At 49.5% G+C, this 23,372-nt stretch overlaps 1 protein-coding gene across 3 annotated transcripts in view; it reads left to right on the top strand.

The window, feature by feature from the left end:
* Nucleotides 1-23,372, top strand: part of CLIC5 (chloride intracellular channel 5) — a 179,707-nt gene that overhangs the window by 103,199 nt on the left and 53,136 nt on the right. For all 3 annotated transcript variants that reach the window (XM_054722026.1, XM_008153222.3, XM_008153224.3), the window contains exons 2-4: nt 4,201-4,310; nt 8,422-8,547; nt 13,347-13,453. In XM_054722026.1, the coding sequence (XP_054578001.1) occupies nt 4,201-4,310; nt 8,422-8,547; nt 13,347-13,453 (343 nt within the window). The remainder of the gene's footprint in view (nt 1-4,200; nt 4,311-8,421; nt 8,548-13,346; nt 13,454-23,372) is intronic.

The raw sequence follows: 23,372 nt of genomic DNA, 5'->3' as shown, positions 1-23,372 counted from the left end.
AATACTAGAGGCTGGATGCATGAAATTCGGGCAAGGCCTTTGGCCCCGGCCCCTGCCCATTGCCGCCGCAGCTGGGAGGAGGGGCCTCTGCCTCGGCCCCCGCCTGCTGTGGCTTTGTCCGGAAGGAAGGACGTCCAGAAGGACATCCAGTCTAATTAGCATATTACCCTATTATTATTATAGATAATATAGTGTAACTGACAGTCAATACATTTACTCTAGGTTATAGGAAGTACTTTGGGGGTGTAGCTGGCTGGCAATTGTGAGCATGTCCACTAGGCCCATGGCAAAGCAGAATTGTGAACTTGAGAACTTTGCCATTAGCTGTGCACCATTCTGCTTCCCACACTCTTGTGCTTGCATTAGTTTCCTGTGGCTGCCATAACCAATGACCATAAACTGAGTGGCTTATAACAACAGAAATGTATTCTCTCAGCGTTCTGAAGCCTGGAAGTTTGAAATCAGGGTGTCAGCAGAGCCATGCTTTCTCCAGCCTCTCCAGGAAGAATCTTGTCTCTCTTAACTTCTGCACTTTCTGGCAATGCTTGGGGTTCCTTGGTCATCACTCCAATCTCTGTCTCTGTCTTCTTATAAGGACACCAGTTATATTTAGGGCCCACCCTAACTCAGTGTGACTTCATTTAAACTTGATTTCACCTGCAAAGACCCTATTTCCAAATACGGTCACACTCACAGGTTCTGGGTGGACATGAGTTTGGAGAGGGGCATTATTCAACCTGCTACACCTCTTTGTTCCTGACTCCAGTCCCAGTGCTCAGAGCCTGTTTGGACCAAAGTCTGCTTGGATTTTCCCTCACACTTTTTAGGGTCTGGCATCCCGTGGAGCCCCACCTCATTCTTCTTGGTTGATGTTTTAAATGGTTGCCACAAGCTCACCCCATTTAACCCATGGATTTAACAAATGGTTCATTCAGGCCCCAGGACTGATGAATTTGTGAATGAGGAAAAGAAAAAGCTGAACAACTCAATAGTGAAAAAATGGGGCCCTTGCTGGGTGGTTCAGTTGATTGGAGCATCTTTTCCTACATCAAAACGTGGTGGGATTGATTTCCAGTCAGGTCAGGACACATACCTAGGTTTCGGGTTCACTCCTAGTCATGGGGGGTATAGGAGGCAACCAATAGATGTTTCTCTCTCACATTGATGTTTCCCTCTCTCAAAAAACCAATCCTATATAATAAAACCCTAATATGCAAATCGACCAAATGGTGGAATGACTGGTTGCTATGACACCCATTGACCACCAGGGGGGCAGACACTCAACGCAGGAGCTGCCCCCTGATGGTCAGTGCACTCCCACAGGGGGAGTGCTGCTCAGCCAGAAGCCCTAGGCCGGGCTCATGGTTGGCGAGCGCATTGCCAGTGGCGGGAGCCTCTCCCGCCTCCGGGGTAGTGCTAAGGATGTTCGGGGGAGCGGGCCTAAGCTGTCAGTTGGACATCCTCCAAGGGCTCCTGGACTGTGAGAGGGGCATGCTGGGCTGAGGGACCCCCACCTCCAGCCAGTGCAAAAATTTCGTGCACCAGGCCTCTAGTAAAATATATATACTTGGGTGAAGATTAACAAAACAAAACAAAAAATCTCCACACATAACCCTTAAAAATGGGCTAAGGACTTGAACAGACATTTCTCCAAAGAAGACAAAATGGCCAGCAGGTATATGAATGGCCCTCTCTGTGCCTCAGTTTCCACATTTGTAGAAGGGTTATAATATCCCACTTCTCATGAATTAGCAATAGATGTAAAGCACTTAGAACAATGCCTGGCAATATAGAAATGAGTTATTATTACTATCATTATTATAAAATTTTTGTCCAGCTAATAAGAATTCTAGTACTTTACTAGTTCCTCCTTCAATTCCCTATCACCCTCTTACCACCAGAGGTAAAACAGAAGCTAGTTTGTGAATGTGTCTTTTGTTGTTTTGTTTTTTAATTCTTCAGTTGTTCCTTACATTGGAACCAGCCCTGGGGAAAGTGCCTTTGTTATGATGTCTTAAAGGACCAAGTACCAGGTACCTGCTGAGTGAGGACTCTGACATCACAAACTCAAGTTAGCTTCAAGCTATTGTTAGCGTAATAGTTGCCTGTCTCGAGTAGCTTTATCGGTAACTTTAGCTCTGCTGGCAAGCACACAAGTGCCCTCCCATCTTTCAGATTTTATATAACGGAGCCCAGGGCATCTCGACTACTCAGGGGTGGGTCTGTTTCCAGCACCGGGGAAAAGTGAGAACTGAATAGGGATGGGGCTCTCGGTGCAGTTAAGAGAGAGGTAAAATAACTGTAATTTCATAGCAATTACCTACAACCAACACCGGCAAAGGCGCCAGTTTTCCATTATAAACCCGAACCTCTGCTGGGAGTGATTTGCAAGACAGAAATAGGCACACAATTAGGCTCTCGGTACGCAAGGCCTCACTCCTCCACACTAAGGCCACAGCAAAGCAAACCTCAGGGGGGAAATAATGTGTTGAGCTTTGAGAATGCATTGCTTTACTCCCTTAAAAAAAAAAATCTTAGTAAGTCCCTATTTCAGTATGTTGGATTGTTTGCAGCTTTGCTAGTAGGTCTGGGGGCCTCCCCTCTCGGGCCTCCCTGTCAGAGGAGCCGGGTGCCTGGGCCACCAGATGAGGCCACGGTGTCCAGGGGAGCCAGCAGCAAACCAGGGAGAGTGGGTGACTTCTCCCGCTACGTACCATGTCTGGGGACCATAAACCACTCCGGGGAAATAAATTACATAGAGATCAGTTCTCCAGCCTTTCTGTGTGTTTATGTTTGCTGAGAATGAATTCTTATAAAATTCATGTCCTTGCAACCCACTCAGAAGTAAAGATAGACTTGCCTTTCAGACGTTACAAAAGCAAAAACATAAGACATGCTGTTTTGAGGAGGGTTCCGAGAAGGGGAGGTGTGATGAGCAGAGCATGCCAGTGCCCAGTAATGCTATCTGCTATTGTCATATTTGTGTTCCTGTCTATCCCCCGCCCAGCCCACAAGGCCATGATTCCTTTGAATCCCCTGTATAATTTCCTCCAGTGTCTTGCACATAATCAATAGTCAATATGTATTTGTTCGGTGAAAGGATACTTCAAAATGAATGGTTTATTGAGACTGACGGTCCAGTACTAGTCAGAACTAAGTGTATTGATTAAAGTCTTGAGTCTGCTGACTAGTGAGATATAGGGAGATAGGGTCGAAGCCTCAGGTGTTTGTACTCACGGCACCCTCATGGAGCAAGGCCCAAAGGGTCAGAGAGGGTAAAGTACAGAGGAACATATTTAGGTTAGGAAGAGCCAAAGAAAAGCATTTCTAAATTACTGGTTGGTTAGTGGGGATGGTCAAGCACAGACTCGATGATTACTTGGGGTGCAGCAGTTGGTGGTCCAATATCATTGGTGTTAGACCAGTGGTTCTCAACCTTCCTAATGCCGCGACCCTTTAATACAGTTCCTCATGTTGTGGTGACCCCCAACCATAAAATTATTTTTGTTGCTACTTCATAACTGTAATTTTGCTACTGTTAATAAATCATAATGTAAATATCTGTGTTTTCCGATGGTCTTGGGCTCTACAGCAGCAGTTCTCAACCTGTGACCCACAGGTTGAGAACCGCTAGCTGGGTCACCTAAGACCATCAGAAAACACAGATATTTACATTACGATTCATTAACAGTCTTGGTCTTGGGCTCTATAGCAGCAGTTCTCAACCTGTGGGTCAGAACCGCTAGCAGGGTCGCCTAAGACCATCGGAAAACACAGATATTTACATTACGATTCATAACAGTAGCAAAATTACAGTTATGAAGTAGCAACAAAAATAATTTTATGGTTGGGGTTCACCACAACATGAGGAACTGTATTAAAGGGTCGCGTCATTAGAAAGGTTGAGAACCATTGTGTTAGACGATGTGATATTGAAGTTCTCTTTTCCCCTCAGAATCTAGGGTTCTATGGTTTCAGAAAGCCATGACTCTACATAATCGCCATACTGGAAATTCAAATTCTGTCCAGCCCTTACCCTATGCCAGGCATTGCCCCGCAGAGACGCTAGGAAGACAAGGGCGAATACCTTCAGGGGTTGGGCTGGGGCAGGGTTTAGTCAGTTCTCTTCAGACCATTGTTTGGGAGTTCCTTCTTGCTGATATGCATGTACAGCTCAGGACTCTGCTCTCTTTTTCCTAGGCTGGGATCGATGGGGAAAGCATCGGCAACTGTCCCTTCTCTCAGCGCCTCTTTATGATCCTCTGGCTGAAAGGAGTCGTGTTCAATGTCACCACTGTGGATCTGAAAAGGTAAAAGGTGCTATGTTCATGAGGAACGTGTTTAGCTGCAGACAGAGAACCTCCCATGAGGGAGGGAAAAGCCTTCCCATGGCTCTCGGCAGCCTCCTCGGCCAGATCCCTAGTGACAAGAGGCTGCAAAAGCCAGTGTCTCGCTTGGGGCTGAGCACTTCGATGCCCAGATTAGGAGAGTCCAATTAGCAAGGAAGAAGGAGGGAATGGGCGGAGGGTACCCAGTTGAGAATGCCTGGCACAGAGATGGGCAGAACATCTTAAAATCCAGGAGTCAGCCATTCCCATAGTTCTAGGGCCCCCTACCTGGGGGATCTAGCAGGGCTTCAGGGGCCAGAGTCTGAGTTTCCAGGGAGCTGGGATCCAGCCCATTTCCCCTGCTCCATCCCATCCTTAGGGTTCCTTAGTGTGAGAGCTCTGGGTTACATGCAGGATGGGAAGTTACTAGTGTTCCTTTTTTAAATGCCTCCTAAAAATGCCAGGCATTGTTCGCTATCAGGAGCCTCATTATTTTATTTTTTTTCAATTACAGTTTATTCACTGTTATTTTGTATTAACTCACCCTCTTTTCAATCTTGTTTTCTATTTCCTCTCGGCCGCCTGTCTTTTAAGTGTGGCATCGCTGGGAGCTCACTCCCTGAATGTTTTATCATATGCCTCGACTTTCTTCCCTGTGAGCTCAGCATCTTCCTCAGTCACCTTTATGCAGATTGTCCTGTACCCAGAACCTGCTATCTTCTAGTTATGTCACCTGCATTTTCAGTGATCACTTCAAACTCTTTATGTAGAGAATTCTATCTGTCCATTTCCTTTGAGTTGGGCTCCCCTCTTGAATTTCTTTGTTCTCCCATTTTCTAAGCTGAAGCATTTCCAGCTCCCTTCTCTTGCCACCTTCATTGTCCGTCAGTGACTCTGCCACTGGGCCATCTCTTACTCCAAGCTCTCTTGTTCATTCTCACAGCCCACGTCTGGTTCAGGCCCCACTGCTGCCAGCTGCATTGTTTGCTCTTCAAACTGGTCTTCCTCCTTCTGGATCCTTACAGGTCTCTCACTCCCCCCCCCCCCTTATATTGTATTAAGGTTATTCTCTCTAAAATGATGCTCTAATCACATGGCTCCCTCTGCTCAGGACACCTGTGACACCTCCCAGCGCCTGCGGAATAACTCCTCTGCAGCCTTCCTTTGCCTTGGTCTTTTCCTTGGTTCTTCCCAACATTCTCTCCACGCTTCTCTCTGACTTGCGGCCGCTGTCCGGTCGGACGGCCTTCTGCTGCCCTGTTCTCGCTAGCCTCCAGCACCTGGCAGATGCTCCCTGCCTCCCAGAGGCTGTCCCCATCTTCCTGAAAGGACAGGTTGTCCCAGTGCCCCCTGCAGCGTGGCCCTCCCCTGGGAAGCCACCCCTCCCACCTCTGCTCTCAGAGGCGTCTGTCACTCAACCTCCTCCAAACTCCCAGCACCTCTTGTCCCTGTTGCCTGGTATCCTCATTTGGTATTTCACCTACTGTGGTATCCACAGTCCCAGCACTGTACCACTAGTGAGTGCTTTTTCATAAAAGTATCACACAGCAGATGACCTTGTGAAGGCCTGTCTTCTTCATTTTATACAAGGAAACTGAGAGGGACACGTCTCAATGCCTTTCCCAAGTGCCATCTCGAACTGGAGGGGCTGCTCCTAGACCCGCTCTCCTTGGCTCAAATGCCATTGTCTTCACAGCACACCGTTTGTCCTCTAAATGAGACCTTAAGTCCCTCAGGAAGAGGCTGGGGTCATGTTTTGTTTTCTTATATCAGTCATAGCAGCTGATTTACTTAGACACCAGCTAATATCTGTCAAATAAATGAGCATGCATCTGCTGTGAAGTTACTGTCTGTGACAACTAAAGGGAGTAGCTTCCTTCAGTGGAATAGAGGAGGTCTCTGGATTACCACCCATAAGCATGGATTTGTGTGTTACCTGGAGCTCAGAATGGCAGAGGGAGCCACCCAGCATTCCTCACGCGCTTGTGCTGTTCCTTCACATCTGTTATCACATCTGACCCTGCCAACACCCTGTGTGGGAGGACAGCAAGTATCCCAACTCCTGTTTTACAGATAAGCAAACTTTCTCACAGCCAAAAGAAAGAAAAAGATAAGGAGGAGGAAGGAAGGAAGGGAGGGACGGAGGGAGGGAGGGAGGAAGGAAGGAAGGAAGGAAGGAAGAAAGGAAGGAAGGAAGGAAGGAAGATGTATATATATAATAAATAGTTAAGGAACTTTTTAAATGTATGATATAATACACTCCAAGAAGTTTAGCAATTTCCAAAACTGATTTATTTTCCTGGCACCAGCATTTATTGGCTGAGTGACCTTGGACAAGTTACCTTACTTTTTAAAAAAATATATATTTTATTGATTTTTTACAGAGAGGAAGGGAGAGGGATAGAAAGTTAGAAACACCGATCAGCTGCCTCCTGCACACTCCTTACTGGGGATGTGCCCGCAACCAAGGTACATGCCCTTGACCGGAATCGAACCTGGGACCCTTCAGTCCGCAGGCCGATGCTCTATCCACTGAGCCAAACCGGTTAGGGCACCTTCTTTTATGAGCCTCAGTTTCCTCATCTGCCTTGCTGAGGGTCACTGTGAGGAGTTAGTGAGCAGCCGTGGGAAGCATCTGCTCTCGGTGCTGGGCCTGCTCAGAGCAAGAGCTCCGCACGTGTTGGCTGTTCTTAGCATCACCCCTGCCTCAGGGAGCTGCAGGTCAGTCAGGGGAAGAGGCTGGTACACTCGGTAACCCGTGAATTCGACCTGGCAATATGTATGTAAATGCCAAGTATCTAACTTCAACCATAAATGCTGAAGAGGGCCAGAGAGAGGACCACAGCTGACCAGCACCCACTGGCAACGTCCAGCGGAGCCTCACAGCCATGGGCAATGCTTCCCAGGATGCCCGACTCCAGAGGCCACTGCTCTCTCCAGTCACAGGAACAAAAGCAAAAAAGAAAAAAAAATCTCTGTATCTTTAAGCTAGAGAGGTAATTGCTAAAAAATAAAATCAGTATGGATTTCCCCTCCCAGCTGAGAACCCAAGCATTGCAGCTCTAAAAACACACACAGAAACAGGAGGGGGAGGTAAAGAATGTTCTTACATTGTCTGAAATGAGGGACGCGTACAAAGCAAACAAAGGGACTGATTAGATTAATCAGTATATTAGATTTTAAAAGTACTTTCAGTCTCAGTTGTCTAAGGAGCTCCAAGTGCCGAGTGCAGCTGGGCAGAGTGTGTTTGGGGGGGGCGATATGGGAGCAGCACGGTAATTGAAATTCCTCTCTTCCCCTCCCAGACTGATTAGGCCAGGAATTTGCAGCATTACAGATTCCTCCTCTCCCGCTGTTTACTTTTCTTCAGTTTCCCCATCTGCTGTTTTCCGCTCAGGACTCGCACAAGTGTGGCACCTGAGAGAGCATGGGGCGAATCCCGGGTCCAGCCTGCTCCTGGAAGGCTCCATCGCGATTCCTCCGCTTCCTCCTCTCTTCCCAGTGCGCCCCCTCCCTCGCCTCCCCGCATCTGCCAGCCCCCTCCCCCTGACTTGGCTCCGTCCCTCTCTTGCATCCCCACAGCTGGTGGGAGCCCAGAAGCCCCGGTGGGCACGAACAGGGCCCCTGTCAGACCCAAGCTCACTCCCCTTCCTGTTGAATATACCCTTAACCACGCAGAGGGCACTTCTTAGTGTAAAGGTGCGAGGGTTGCACTCATTCATGTATGAAGTTGGGAATTCGGGGCAGGGCATTTTTGTTAAGCTAAGCGGTGAAGGAACCTTTGAAAGCAAAGTCCATCCTCTGCCCTGAACGCTTGGCACTAATTACATAGTCACCTGCCATTACTCTGTCTTAAATAGTACTCAGCTCCTTCCTCTTAGCTAGCTCCTCTCCCAGGGACTTCCCATGTCACCCCACCCCCCTCAGAACCTCTCCAGCCCCCCCCTCCCCCCCCGCCCCGAGCCCCCCACCCTACACTGTAAGTCTGTTTTGCTGACAGGCACGTTGGACAGCTCAGGAGTGTAATGTATGACAGGCCCCCGAACGTAAGGTGCCCAGGTGTCAGCCACCCTGAATCTTGCTCTCTCCACAGAAAGCCAGCCGACCTGCACAACCTTGCCCCTGGCACCCATCCGCCCTTCCTGACCTTCAACGGGGACGTGAAGACGGACGTCAATAAGATCGAGGAGTTCCTGGAGGAGACTCTGACCCCTGACAAGTAATGAGCTGTTTCTCTCCACAGCTAACGGCAGGGAGGGGCCATGTGGGAATTGAAAATATCACAGTGCTAACGTTGAGGGGGCGGATTTCCAAAGGGGCCTCGTTCATTCAGAGCATAAGACCCTCTTTTCAAAGAGACAGTCCAGGGCACCCCTCCTCACCCCCAAAGAGCTGCCAGTCTCAAAATTGCTCCATAAAGTCCAACTCCAAGAGTGAGCAGACCACTCCCCCTAAGAATGACTTCAGGAGCACTGGGAAGGTCAGCACCCTCCATCCCCCTAAAGAAGTCCTCTCTCCAGTTCACTTGGCCTGGAAGACCACCACGTGAGGGCAAAATCTCCCTCATTTCAGAAAGAGAGCTGAAAGGCTAATGAAATGAAAATAAGCCAGGAGAGAGGCAACCCACAACTCAAAGCCACACGAAGGCATGAATAAGAGTTGTAAATGGACCAGGTCTGCTCTGAGGTTATAATTAGACATGAGAAAACGGACTGAGAGCAGCATCTCTTCTGAGAAAGGGCACGGGGAGGGGAGACCAGGGGCTGTAGTTTCCTGTCAAGTACGTAAGCTGCTCCCTAAGGAAAAGAGGAGTAAAGGGCAGATGGGGTCTAAAAGTAGCTGGAACGGGACCTGTTTGTTATATTGAATTATAATTAGGGATTAAGACAATCACCAAAGTTCTTTTTTTTTTAATAGAAAAATAATATTATGTATAGAGCTCTGACTTTATCCTGTAGGGTACATGAAAAGTTCTAAGTGAATGTGCTGGAGAGTCAGTTTTCAGGCTGACTTTCCAGGTTGGGGACAGGGAGATGAGGAGGGCAGAGATTGGAAGAGAAAGAGGTAGAGAAATCAACAGGGAGAGCCCTGGCTGCTGTGGCTCAGTTGGTTGGAGCATTGTCCCATACACCAAAAGGTCAAGGGTTCAATTCCCTGTCAGGGCACATGCCCAGATTGCCCAGTCAGGGTGCATGCAGGCAGGCAACCAATTGATGTTTCTCTCTTTCTCTCAAATCAATTAAAAAAAAAAATTTTGGGTGAGGATAAAAAAAAAAAGAAGAAATCAATTGGGAGGAGCCAATTGGTGACATCCTGTTGGTGAGGATCCAGTCACATGATCCCAACCAAACTGAGAGTGAGAAGCTGGGAAATGCAGAGTAACACATGGATACTTATTGAGCATGAGTGGTCTCTGCTACAGGTAAATTACTTAAAACCTTTCCTTTAAAAAAATGCTTTTATTGATTTTATAAGTACCGCGCGCTAACCGATTGTGCCACTGGAGCTCCTGCTTTTATTGATTTTAGAGAGAGAGAAAGGGAGAGGGAGAGAGAAACATCAATTGGCTACCTCTTGCATGCCCTCTACTAGGGATCGAGCCTGCAATCCAGGCATGTGCCCTCACTGGGAATTGAACCAGCAACTTCTCAGTGCATGGGACTATGCTCAACCAACTGAGTCACACTGGCCAAGGCTTAAAATCTTCCTAATATTTAGTTCTCACATCTATAGAATGATGACCATAATGTTGATTTCAAGGGACTATTGTAGAAGATAGTGCTACTTATCCTAGTGACTGACATAGCTTAAGAGCTCATTGAATAGCAGCTTGAAGAGTTAGAAAAAGAAGTCAATGCCTCTTTTGTGACTGTAAGGACAACGAGTGAGCTTAGATCTTAAAACCACAGATCCCAGTGGGTGTCTTTTAATGAATAAGCCAGATTCCGTCCACCTCCAAGGCTCATTTGCTTAAGTAGCAGAGACAGGACAAGGCAAGCTCACAATCAAAGGTCGGAAGAGTCGGAAGCCATTAGCCTGCTTCTCAGGGAAGGTTTGGTGAGAAGAGGAAGCAGAGATAATGGAGAAGGGACAGAGGGCAAGTCCACTCAATTTTCAGTTCATTAGAAAAAGGAAAGTCAACACTCAAGCTGCCTGGGGAGCCCCTGAAATCAGCAAAGGTCACTCCACAAGGACAGGAAGACTGACTCTCTTTTTCTCCAGGGGAGCCCCAACATCAGGGTCAAGGCCTGGCTGCTGGTAGGCGCGTACGGCATGTTGATTTACCTGCACTGGGGCCCTTTTTCAGTGGCGTGGCGGTCAATGTCTGGTCAATGAGAAGTCAGTTGGGACTCTAGGCCAGTGAGAGCCCTTCCATCTACAATCATATATGTATTTTTGCTACTATTTACAAAAGAAAGTTTTGTGTTTTTTTTTTTTGGGGGGGGGAGATGGCAACTGTTTTACTTCCCAGAATGAAGCTGACGTGCATGTCTAAGATGAATACATTTGAAATAAGATGTCTTAAAAATAGTGGAGAAAAATTTTCATTAGTTAGAGCAGAGGTCCGCAAACTCTTCTGTAGCGCCAGTTAGCGAGTCTGCTTGGCTTTGTGGGACACATAGTCTCGGTCACAACCCCACTCTTATAAAGTGAAAGCAGCTGTAGACAGTATGTGAATGAATGGCCATGGCCATGTTCCAATAACATTTTATTCATGAACACTGACATTTGAATTTCATGTTATTTTCACACATCACAAGGTAATATCCCTCTTTTGATTTTGTTTTAATCGTGTAAACAGATGTTGGGCTGGATTTGGCCTGCTGGCTGTAGACTGCTAACCTCTGAGTTAGAGAAACTCGCTGTTGCCTTGACTGTCACCAGACATCACAACCTTATTTCAAAGATGTTTCTATGAATGAAACACTATTCTCTAGCCTTTGGAGAAAGAGGATGGACTCTGTAGCCCACCTACTGCGTATTTAAAATATAGTGTGAATATGGAGCTGAAGTAAATATACTTAATATCCTGCACACAGTAACCTCCTCAAGTCTAGTTACTGAAGTCTGTGAGATTCGTATTTGAAGGCACACTCCCCAAAGGACAAACTTCTTTCCAGTAAGGTCTCAATGAGTCCTAGTGCTTAGAAAACAAACAGCACTACCACGGTCTCCCTGACCACGTGGACCTTGTCCTCCCTCTTGGATTGGGTACCACCCACCCATGTTTCATGAAGAAATGATCAGATTACTGGAAGTGTGAACAAATGATGGCATTAAAAAACACACACCTAACAAACCCAAACCTAAACAAAAATGCATTTTCTAGGCCCTTTTCTCTTTCCATTTTTACCTTATCAAGCAAAAACAAAGCATTGGATATCTATTAATAACTTAAGGCAATCAATTCTAAGAGCATGCCAGATTCTCCATGAGAAGGCGAAAATAGGAAAAGGTTATCCTAAATTCCCAGGTCTTGGTAGATTACCTAGCATCTTGCAGTAAAGCTTGCTTTTTGCCTCCAATCAGAGCAGATGAATTTGATAAATTCTCAGTAACACTCAGGAAGACGGGTGTGTGCAGAACAGGCTCAGAGCGCCCCCTCCTGGTGGATGGAGAGAGTTCATCCATGGTGTTTAGCCAAGGCTCATGAAGGATTTGGGGGCTTTGAGGGTAAAACAGCAGAGTTTATCTGAAATTAAACAGCGACCTATCATGGCCCAAGAGTGGACAGTCCTAGCTAATGGGCCAGAGGAGGAGCAGAAAAAATGAAAGAACAACAGATAATTTTTAAAGGCGTTTTGGTTCAAATTATTTAAAACATTAAATAAAAAAACCTGTTTTGCTTTTCAAATATAAAGCAACCAAACAGCTCACCGTTGGCAGCTATTCACCCAGAGGTCACAGAGGTTCACAGACTTGATGATAATGACAACCAAGTAACTGTCTTCCATCTCCTCTCACCCCGGCCTGACCAAACACACAGAATGCATGTGAAATATATATATATATAAAATCAGAATTGTTCATTTTAATGGTGTGAATGGGGTCAAACCCATGGATTCCCAACAGGCAAGTTTATCTCATTCTGTCTCAAGGACTATTATCTCAATGGTAAACAGTCCTAACCCCAGTGTACCTTTTATATTCTCTGGCTTCAAAATGAAAGAATGTGCAAGGGAGAGGGGCTGGATCTTTGCAAATCTGTACCTACACTTAGAAATGAAACAATTGAAAACACTTGCCCCAGCCGATTTGGCTCAGTGGGTAGAGCATTGGCCTGCGGACTGAAGGGTCCCAGGTTTGATTCTGGTCAAGGGCACATGCCTGGGTTGCGGGCTCAATCCCCAGTAGGGGGTGTACAGGAGGCAGCCGATCAATGATTCTCTTTCATCATTGATGTTTCTATCTCTCTCTCTCCCTCACCCTTCCTCTCTGAAATAAAATATATATGTATATATGAAAAGAAAACACTTCTGCTGCTGATGGAGCCCGGTGCTGACCTTCTGGCACACAGATAAGGAGTGTGGGGAGGATGTTTCAGAAGAGAACCATGGTACCCTTCCTTTCGGGAAGTGGTTTTGAGGCCTCAGTGGCATCTCTTTGTTCCCAGAATTCGCTCCAGGATATAATGAGGGGCCTGGCAGTGGGTAGCGATTTTAATGTGCTTTGGGGAACTGTCAGGGACCTTGCCAGAGGCAAGTTTGAGCAGATTTTTGATTCGGGCCTTTAATTGGTGCATTGTTGGTGGTCCAGGAATTCGGCACCTCCTGGGCCCTCTGAAGGGTGTTCTGGTTCCTGCCTCCAGACTGTCCCTGCAGGCAGCTCACCGGCCCCCGTATCCTCCATTGGTGAGCGAGGGCTGAGATGCCCGCCCTTCCTAAAGGGTGGGAGTAACACCCCAAAGGGTTTGTAGATCCAGCTAGAGATAGGAGTGCTACTTGGAGGGGAACAGATTCTCCCCTAAAGGAGCTCCAGGTTCTCACTGACCCCAGAACCCCGCGACTTTCATTGCAGGTACCCCAGACTGGCTGCGAAGCATCGGGAATCCAACACAGCAGGCATCGACATCTTCTCCAAGTTCTCTGCCTACATCAAAAACACCAAGCAGCAGAACAATGCTGGTGAGTGACTCCCTGCCACCAAGACCCCCTGCCGCGCTGTCCCTGCCCAGGGCATCTCAGATACTCAGGTCAGAGAGGCACCGGGGAGCAATGCTGCTTGCTGTTCATGCCCCCGCCCCACCCCCTATACACAGGGCAGGGGTTGTCGATCCTGCTTTCTGGCTAGTGCGGGCGGAAAGGCCACGGGCCTTACTGCTGGACTGGGGGGAGGGATGTAGTGTGCGTGCCCAGTCGGCCTTAGTGCACAGGAGGGTCCCTCCTCCACATACTGTGGTCCATTTGTCCCAAATCCACAACCCTGCCTGTCCTCTCAGGAAGTCCTGTTGGAACAACAGCTTCCTCTGGTCCCAGGAAGACTTCTCAGGGGGCTGTCAGAGGCCCTGGTGGGACAGCGCGGTCACCATGGTGGGGAAGGCTGAAGGCAGGGGCGGAGGGGGCGGGGGACCACTTCTCGGAGCCGGCTCCTCCTCCAGTGGCCGTGGCTGCGGAGCTCGGGACTTGGTCCCCTGTTGTGGCTTCTCAGAGAGCCTGGAGCGCCTCACTGAGGCTCACAACATATCCAGTCCCTCCTTCGGCATTGTCCTTTCAGAATGAACTGATGCAATTAGAATGAATAGAACAGTCAAATTGAGTGTGTAGGACACCTAGAACGTAGGCCCTAGAGAAGGAAAGGAGCAAGGAGGAGAACGTCTGCTTGCCCTCTGAGTGGGAGAATGAATGAGATCGCCCGATAGGCTGGCGCCTGGGTGGAGCCCAGCACAGAGCCAGAGTGAGCGCTTCATGAGTGTCTGTGAATGAATGGCCATCAGACAAACACACAGTGGACCAAAACAAGGGGGCGTATGACAGACCTCCAGGAGCGCAGGGGAAAAGGCATTGCTTTAGACCAGCGATTTCTGGCCGGTGTGCCGCAAGAACTTTTAAAACATGCAATTCCTGACTGAGTCAGGGACACAGACCTCTTTTCCCTTAGGTTGTCAAATAAAAAATTTAAAAAATGACCACAGCCAACACAGCAACAGCCATCTGTTTGTTTTGGGGTTTTTTGTCAGATTGGCAAAAAGTACAATATACATTTTGGTGTGCCGCAGAATTTTACTAATGAGTTTATGTGCCAGGAGGCGGGAAAGGTTGAAATCGCTGCTTTGGACCCAGGTGACCAGGAAAGGCAGCCACACGTGGCTGAAGAAGAAATTTTGGCAGGTGCAGAGTTGGTGCAGCGAGAAGTAAATAATTCAGTAAGTTACTGAGGACCTACCTGGATTGTGCCAGGCGCAGAACTAGATTCCAGAAAAAGAACTAGAAAAAGACTCTCCCATCCTCTGAGGCCTGGTCGATGCAGAAGAAAAGGCTTAACTTCCCAAAATGCCAAGTGACAAGACAGGTAAATGATGGCTTATTCCAAGGGGGTCTGAAGAGCTGATTAACTGTCCTGGAGAAACAACAGCTGCCCAAGGTGGTCAGAGCAGGAGGAATTTTCCTACAGGGCCTTTGAGAAAGCTTCTTGGAAAAGTTTCCTCTGGGTCATAGAGGTTGAAAGGGAGTCAGTTGTCTGGAAACATTGGGTGGATGCAGTGGGGAGGGTGGGAAAACACCAGCGACAGAACCAGGAAAAGTGGTCAGAGCCTGCAGTGCCTGCCTGGGAGACTGGACTTATGGAGGGGCAATGGCAGCCGTTCGAGGTGCAGGAGGAGGCATTAGAAGGAGAGTAGTCTTTTAGGGACCAGAAGAAGAAGGGTGTGGAAAATATTTGAACATACTCAGTGCCCTTGCTTTGTTGCATTTGGACCCTGTGGTGGGGTGAGTAGTGGCCCCCACAAATTCTTGTCCACGCAGGACCTCAGAGTGTGGCCTTATTTGGAAAAAGGGTCTTTGCAGATGTAATTAGTAACGCGTCTCCAGATGAGATCGCCCTGGATTGATTGTGGCCCCTAAGTCCGATGACTGGTGTCCTTATGAAAAGAGGAGAGGGCACACAGAGACAGGGCAGAAGGCCACGTGAGGACGGCAGAGATGGGAGGGCAGCAGGCACAAGCTGCGGACCCCTTGGGCCACCAGAGGCTGAAAGAGGCAGAAAGACTTACCCTCTAGAGCCTGATTTTGGACTTCTGTTCTCTAAAACTGAGGAATAGATTCCTGTTGTAAGGCACCCAGTGTGTGGTACTCCGCTGTCGTCATCCTAGGAGACTGAGGCAGCCCTCACACCATCGTGTGGATGGGCCGGTACTGCCACTTCCGGCCGAGGACGCAAGGCAAACGAGAGGGCTGGGGCCTGTCCCTGCCTCCCCTCAAACCCACAGAGCTGGCTCCGGACCCTCGTTTTCAGATCCCACATCCAGCGCCCTCTCCTCGCAGCCACAAACATCTTCCTTCATACTTGTCAGAGCACCCTCAGAAAGTTCAGCTCATCGGAGCCTTCCAGATTTTCCAAGTTATAAACAGTATTTACATATTATCCGTACTTAAGTTCTCCCATCCCCAGAGCCAGAGCTACAGTTTCCACTGAGCATCGAGTATCCATTTCTTATAAACTCCACACGGTCCAACTTTCATTGTTTCCTCTTCTTCTGTTTCGCCCTGGTTTTCTCCTGAGGGTTTTGCCCTTGTGACTCCTCTCCCCCTGGCTCATTTGCACATTGCCAAGCGCCTGCATTTTTGCTTTCCCAGAGTCTAGCCCCAGATCAGAGTCCCTGGCGCTGTTCTCTTCTGTCTTTTAAGAGGACACCGCGTGCTCATCCTTCGTTGTAACCGTTGTAACTATAGCTGACCCACTCCCCTCCCTTCCCTGACCCCTCACCCCCTGGTTGTGGCCAATGGGTCCAAGGTTCTTAGGCTCAGAAGCCAGAGGTGAAGCCTCCTGCAGAGAGCAGTGCCATGGCCCCACACACAGCCCAGTCCCCCGTCCCCTGAGACAGTCCACACCCCCTCTCTGCTCTGTGGAGCTCTGTAGGAGGTGGGGGGCAGCCTCTGCAGATCAAGCGTTGGCATCAGCATTAGACCCAGCCTTCCTATGACCTCCCTCCTGCACCGCCCTCCATCTCCCGCTGCATCTTCAGCTCTGCATCTACCTCTCCAAAGTCCTTTCTTCAGATTGTTCCTCTTGTGTTCCCAGCTTTTTTCTCTGAGCAGAGCCCTCCCTCCCTTTCCACCAACTACCCACCTAATGTCCCAGCCTCCTGTGCATACACTGGCTGTGGTCCTGGTCCTTTCCTGCCCTCTCACCCCAGCACTGTGAGATGGTCTGCGGGGTGGATCACCCTCCATACCCAGGGTGGGCACAGGAACGCCATTTAAAATACCCCTGCTGCCCGGCTGGCATGGCTCAGTGGTTGAGTGTCGACCTATGAACGAGGAAGTCATGGTTTGATTCCCAGTCAGGGCACATGCCTGGGTTGCGGGCTCAATTCCCAGTGTGAGGTGTGCAGGAGGCAGCCGATCTATGATTCTCTCTCATCATTGATGTTACTATCTCTCTCTGCCTCTCCATTCCTCTCTAAAATTAATAATAAAAATATATTAAAATACCCCTGCTGTTCCACAGTTCCTCCAAAGTCCTCAGCTACCAGAACCCAGACCCCACTGGGGGCAGCCACCCATAGCTAGCACATAAGAGAGTCATCAGTTAGAATGTAGGTTCAGCCATTCCTTTATTCATTCAACAAACACAGATTGCATGGAGTGGCTACAAGTCTGAGCCCATGTGGAGGGCATTTCTTGTGTGCCAGGCACTGTGCTAGATTCTAGAGATGCCAAGACAAATGCAACCAAGTCTATTGCCTGTGATGAACGAATGGGGGCAGAAACATATAAACAGGCAATTGCTGGCCTGGCTTGAATTCCAGGCCTGCCACTCCCAGCTGTCCAGCTCTGCCCGAGGGACTGACTCTCTCTGAGCCTGTTTGGGCATCGGGAAAATAGGCTTAACAATCCCTTCAGTTTCTTCAGCTGCCACATAAGGCAATTGATAGCGCATCCAAGGTTTGTAATGCAGACTCATTCATTTTACAAGTCACTGCTTGCAAATTCTTTAGCACCCTACCTGACACATAGTAAATGCTCACTAAATGTTAACTTTATTGTTATCACAAAAATGAGACAAACATGAATATTGGCATCGAAAACTACGGGTGTGGCTCTGACTTTTCCCCCCAGTGAGTACTTCCAAATCTCCTACCCATGTAGGCTCTTTCTGCTTGTTTAACTTTGTTTCCCAGTTTCTTGGTGCACTCTCCTCTCCAAAGTATGTATCAAAGCGACCAGGTGGCCTGGCTCTGGCGGGTACACCTCAGTACTGCTGCCTCTGACCACGAGGTTACGGTTTTGTGTCTGTCGCTGAACTGCCCTCCTCTGTAACTGCCAAAGCCGGCCCCTCACTCCGCAGTGACCAGGTTCCACCTCCACGCCCTCCAAGCCCTCCATGCCCTCCACGCCCTCCACGCCCCTTCTCCAACTTGCTTTTCACTCCATTTAAATGGAGCACGGACTTCCTCCTGACAGTCTCCAGACCCCACACTGAGTAAGATGCTGCACGGGCTCGCCTTCTTCTCATGTGGGGTCCCCCACCACCACCCCTGGTTTGGGGGAAACAGGACTTTGTGTCTGGACGTGCCGCACGTCTCAACGGTTCAGCTCCAGGTGAGCGAACAGTAACAGCAGCTCCCAGGGCCCCCAGGCTCCACCAGCAGGCAGCAGGGACCCTGGTCAGCTACAGTTGGCTCTCCCAGAAGAATAACACATATTCCTGATTTGGGGGCTTGAGTCGCAGGCAGGGAGGAGCTGTTATTTTCGTTTTCTTTGCCCTTTCCCTCTGTGACTACCCTCCCCATTGGCTGCAGATGCCAGGCGACTGGCTTCCAGCGGATGTGACTTCTCTCCAGGGTTCCCCTGCAGGCACCCTCCTACCCTCTGGTCCTCACCTGTGCCTTCTCCACACCTGAAGGCCATGTTTCTTCTCTCCTTTTTAACAAAATATATTTTTATTGATTTCAGAGAGGAAGGGAGAGGGAGAAAGAGAGAGAAACATCAACGATGAGAGAGAATCATTGATTGGCTGCCTCCTGCACACCCCCTACTGGGGATCGAGCCTGCAACCTGGGCATGTGCCCTTGACCGGAATCAAACCTGGGACCCTTCACTCCGCAGGGTCTCCATTCATTGAGCCAAACCGGCTAGGGCTCTCCCCATCTTCTCTTGAGGACCCGGGAGACCTCCCTGCAGCCTGAGGCCCATGTCACCACCTTTCCTGCTCCTCTTCGTCATTTCCAAGATTCTGAGCAGCCTGCCCATGCCTGTCTCTTTGTATTATGACCGACGGGTCCCCTTGCAGCGTTTGCAAAGATGTGCCCCTGTCCACTGAGGGCAGACACTGTGATCTCTTAACATACTCCTCCTGAAATGTTAGTCATTGTAAACTCCTAACTTCCCTCGAACCTTCCTTGGGTGCCTAGGACACGCTGGATGCAGGGCTAAGCTTAGAGGGCAAGTCCCAGCCTCAGATGGAGTTGTCTCCCTGGCTTGGCCCTTCATTTGTTGTAAGTGTAGTGTCTGTATTTTCCAATCTGAAAATCAGATGTCTAACAAATTGCCTTCATTAAAACTAATCAAATTATTAGAAACTGGTACTGGTCCCAGGAAATCCAGGACACGTGTCCCCAATGGAAAAGCACCTGGTCGGGCTGAGCCTTCTGTTCCCACCCCTCCCAGTCCAAATCCAGATGCGGCTGCCACTGTGGGCAGGAGGGGCGTATCACATCCCACCGCCTCCTGCCCCAGATCCTCCGCCAGAACTAAAGAGTCACCCTTAGCCACAAAGCAGTTTCCAAGCAAGGACCGAGGTTTCCTCTTCCCTAAGGTCTGTCAGTAACCGATGTCCCCTGGGTCTATTCTGAGAAAATTGACAATCTCAGGCACATGTACTGAAGAAGACTCTCGGGGTATTCGAGAAACCTCAGTGAGCTCATCTCACCATGGGAAATCATTCTCTTTATATTTTCTCAAACGTTTTTGTTGTTGTTAATCCTCAACCAAGGATATTTTTCCACTGATTTTTAGAGAAAGTGAAAGGGGGCGAGAAAGAGAGAGAGAAACATCCATGTGAGAGAGATGCATCAATTGGTTGCCTCCCGCACGCACCTTGACCAGGGCTGGAGATCCAGCCTGCAACTGAGGTACGTGCCCTTGACCAGAATCATACCCAGGACCCTTCAGTCCACAGGCTGACGCTCTGTTCACTGAGCCAAACTGGGGAGGGCTTTTAAAAATGTTTTTATTGATTTTTAGAGAGAGAGGGAGAGGAGAGAGAGAGAAACATGGATGTGAGAGAGAAACATCAAGCGGTTGCCTCCAGTACGCACCCCGACTGAACCCAGAACCCGCAACCTTGGCATGTGCCCTGATGAGGAATCGAACTGGCGACCTTTCGGTGCACAGAATGACGCCTAACCAACTGAGCCACACCGGCCAGGGCAGGGGACGATCATTCTTAATGGAAATCGTTCTTGATGGACACGCGATTGAACGGTTCCATGTGGTTGTTATCACAGTATCAGGCAGGGGGCTCCTGCACCGTCTCCCACAGCTCGGGGGAAAGGAAGGACAGCCAGACCAGCCGAGGGTTCCTCCTTCGGGCCTAGTCCCCTTCCTCCACTCAGGCCCCAATCTTCAAATTGCTCCTGGTTTCTCTCTGCTGAAAGGTGCCCCTGCTGATGTTGATGGAACACGCATCTGTCTGTAGCACTGCAGTCTTTCTTTCCCTGTCATATTCTCAGTGGTTTGTGTCCACACACGCTCACCCCTGCTTCCCACCTGGCAGCCTGGGGAACCACCCCCACAGACCGAGGCCCCGCAGCCGGCTCTCTCCTCCCACACCAGTGGTCAAAGTGCTTCCTCCAGCAGGTACCCCCTCACTCGGAATCAAATCTGCAAGACCCTTGAGGAACTATGTTAAACTAAGACCACCCCCATTTGATTATAGAAATGGAGGCTCACAGACTTCAGGTCAATGCTAGGAAGTTTATAATGAAATCTGTCGTCAACTAAAGAAGTGAGTGTCCCATCCACGGGAGGGTACGAAGGAGGCTGGACCTATTGTAAGACACTGTTGTTTACTTAAACTATAATGTTTTGCTTTCAGAGGTGTCAAATGTGAAAAAAAAATGTGCATCTTAGTCTTGATGGAATACGGTAGTTGATTCCCATACCCCTTTCTCAGTTGAACTTTCTACCACTTCCTAGAGGCTCTGCAGTGAAAGGTCAAACCCTCCCTTCTGCGTGCCTTGAGCCACCTTGTTGGACAGAAAGTGGGTCAAGGTCAGCATTGCTTCCTGCCTCTGGGCTGGCTGTCCCAGCTCCATGCCCAGTGACGTGTCAGGTCTGCTGCTGTCTCCTGCCTGGAGGTAGCACTTACCTCTTAGGTCAGGGGCGGGCACTTTTTCTGTAAAGGGTCAGATGGTAACTATTTTGGACTTTGCAGACCCTGCAGGCTGTCACAACTGCTGGGCTCTGCTGCTGGAACTGTAAACAATGAATGCGGCTGTTCCAAGAAAACTTCGTTTATGCACCCTGACATTTGAATCTCACATCATTTTCAGGTGTCAGGAAATAGTTTTCTTCTTTTGACTTTTCCCAACCATCCAAAAATGTGAAAAAAACAATAACATACTTAGCTTGAGGGCAGTGCAAAAACAGGCAGTGGGTGGATTTGACCCTCGGACTGTAATCTGCTGAGCTCTGTGTTAGGCAGTCCCAGGCTACACAGCAAGTTCTCTTCATAACTATACCTCCTCATCTCCGATGTGGAGATTATAACAGGGCTCTTTCTTGTGGCATTGTCACCTGAATTAAATGAATGAATGCATAAGAGCACCAAGGACAGTCCCTGGCACACAGTAGGCACTAGCATGTGATAGCTATTGGGACAGCTCTTGTTGGTTTCAGGAGTCCTCCTCGCAGGCAACCCAGCTTTTAGTGTAATGTAGGCGCATGTGCTGCCCTCTTCTGGCCGGTGGAGGAATCAGCACTAGACACTGCTAATCATGCTTCCCATGAGGAGGCCTGTGGGTTTGCAAGCATCTGCTAGAGACTCAGTTCCCAGCAGAGAGCAGGTCTCCTTCAGGGGTCCAGGTCACCTTCCATCATCTGACCCCCACACCCAAGGTTGGGCATGTCCCCCAGGCCTCATGGATCCTCCAGAGGTCGCTGGCTGCCCCATGACATGCTGCCCCCAACCTCGTCTTTCTCCTTTTCCTCTCCCTCTTCCACCACCTCCGATCTTGACTTTTATGAACTTCCTTGACCTAAAATAGAAAAGTGTTTGAAAGGATTCAAAGCAGCCTGGGAGGGCTGTTAGCCCAGAACCAACAAGCGCCCCGTCTATCAAAGGCTCATGCTTTCTCTCCAAGCGGCATGAAAGCAAACGGCTGTTGGGGGTGAGGGGGGAGCAGGGTGTTGGGGAGGCAAGGTGGAGCATTTTTCCAGATTCCCCAGGATGTGGCGAGCCATGTTTAAAAGAGAGTGTGTGTATTTATTATTCCAAGCCACTTCAATCACAGGGCGCCGATTTCCTTCTCCTCTTCCTCCCCCGGCCCTCAGCCCCATGTTACAGGGTGGGCTCAGTCTGCAGGCCCGGCCTCTCCAAGGGGCCCCACCTCACAGTCAGACTCGTGCTCTGTGAAATGTGGTGGGAACAGGAGTCATAATTGCACTGCTCAGAAGCAGAAGTCAGCGAGGTGGCCATGGGGCCCCGTGTCTGCTCTGTCGGAAACACCGACCCCTTCTTTTGGAGGAAGACGGCTGGGTCCCACCTCAGGCCCACGGAACCCTGCAGAAGGGCTCAGGCGGGGGTTATCACCATGCGCTCCGGGTGGTCCCCGGCCCACCCTGGTGGGTGGTGAGGATAACGAGGTCTTGCCACTTCCTCATAAAGCAGCCATTGCCGTCTCCTTTCAGAAAGCGCCTCTGGTCACAAAGGAACCCTTCAGGCTGCCTTCCGCGGCCACCCTGCGTGCAGCGTGCAAATAGCCAGCTCGGGGTATTTTGTTTGTTTGTTTGTTGGGTGGAAGTTTTGCTTTGATTCGCATTCTTACAAGGAAAAACAAATAACCTGGGCTGGGAGGGACCCACCTCCGAGGTTTGGCGCCCGCTCGGCAGGATGCACGCCTCCTGCGAGGAGGGGCCTTGAGGCCAAGAGCGAGAGGGAGGGGAAGGGGCGCTGCTTCCCGCTGGCACCTCCCAGGATGGCCCATGGGATTCCTCCAGAGGGTCTTGGATTTGGCTCCTTATTGAGGCAGATGCTGGCAATTTATAATTTAACAAATGTTGCTCCTGAAATGAATCCTTGGGCGGTCATAAGGAAGGCGGTCGGTGGCCACGTGGCTGGTGGAAGGGGGCAGCTCGGGGAGGAGGGGCGGGAGGGGTGGGGAGGGTCCTGCGTGGGTGGGCGCATTCATTAGTGGAGGGAGCGTGTTAGCTCTGTGGGCTCCCGGTGGGAGGAGCGCGGAGACCACCAACACCATTCCATGTGGGGGAATTTCCCACAGTCTGACCAGAAGCAGTTCTCCTGGCCTGGCCTGGCCTCATATCAAGGCCTGGGGAATAAGGGAACTTTAAAGGACTAATTTGAACAAGAGCTAAATGCTCTTTCACCTCTGGCGACTGCTACCTCATCCTGTGCAACCAACACTTGTCTTTGTGCCGTCTATACGGGAAGCTCAGTATCTCTCTCTCTCTCTCTCTCTCTCTCTCTCTCTCTCTCTCACACACACACACACACACACACACACACACACACACACACAAAGAGCTTATACGTGTTCTGCAACCTCTGTGCACATTACATATCTCTTTAAATCCACAGGGTCATGTATGCATTAATCTCGAAAAAAATGTGCGTGAAGTTGCACGACACCCAGCTTCGCCTGGA

Source organism: Eptesicus fuscus, chromosome 10 (assembly GCF_027574615.1).
Source record: "Eptesicus fuscus isolate TK198812 chromosome 10, DD_ASM_mEF_20220401, whole genome shotgun sequence".
Classification (NCBI taxonomy): domain Eukaryota; kingdom Metazoa; phylum Chordata; class Mammalia; order Chiroptera; family Vespertilionidae; genus Eptesicus; species Eptesicus fuscus.
This window is presented reverse-complemented; position numbering and strand designations above follow the sequence as displayed.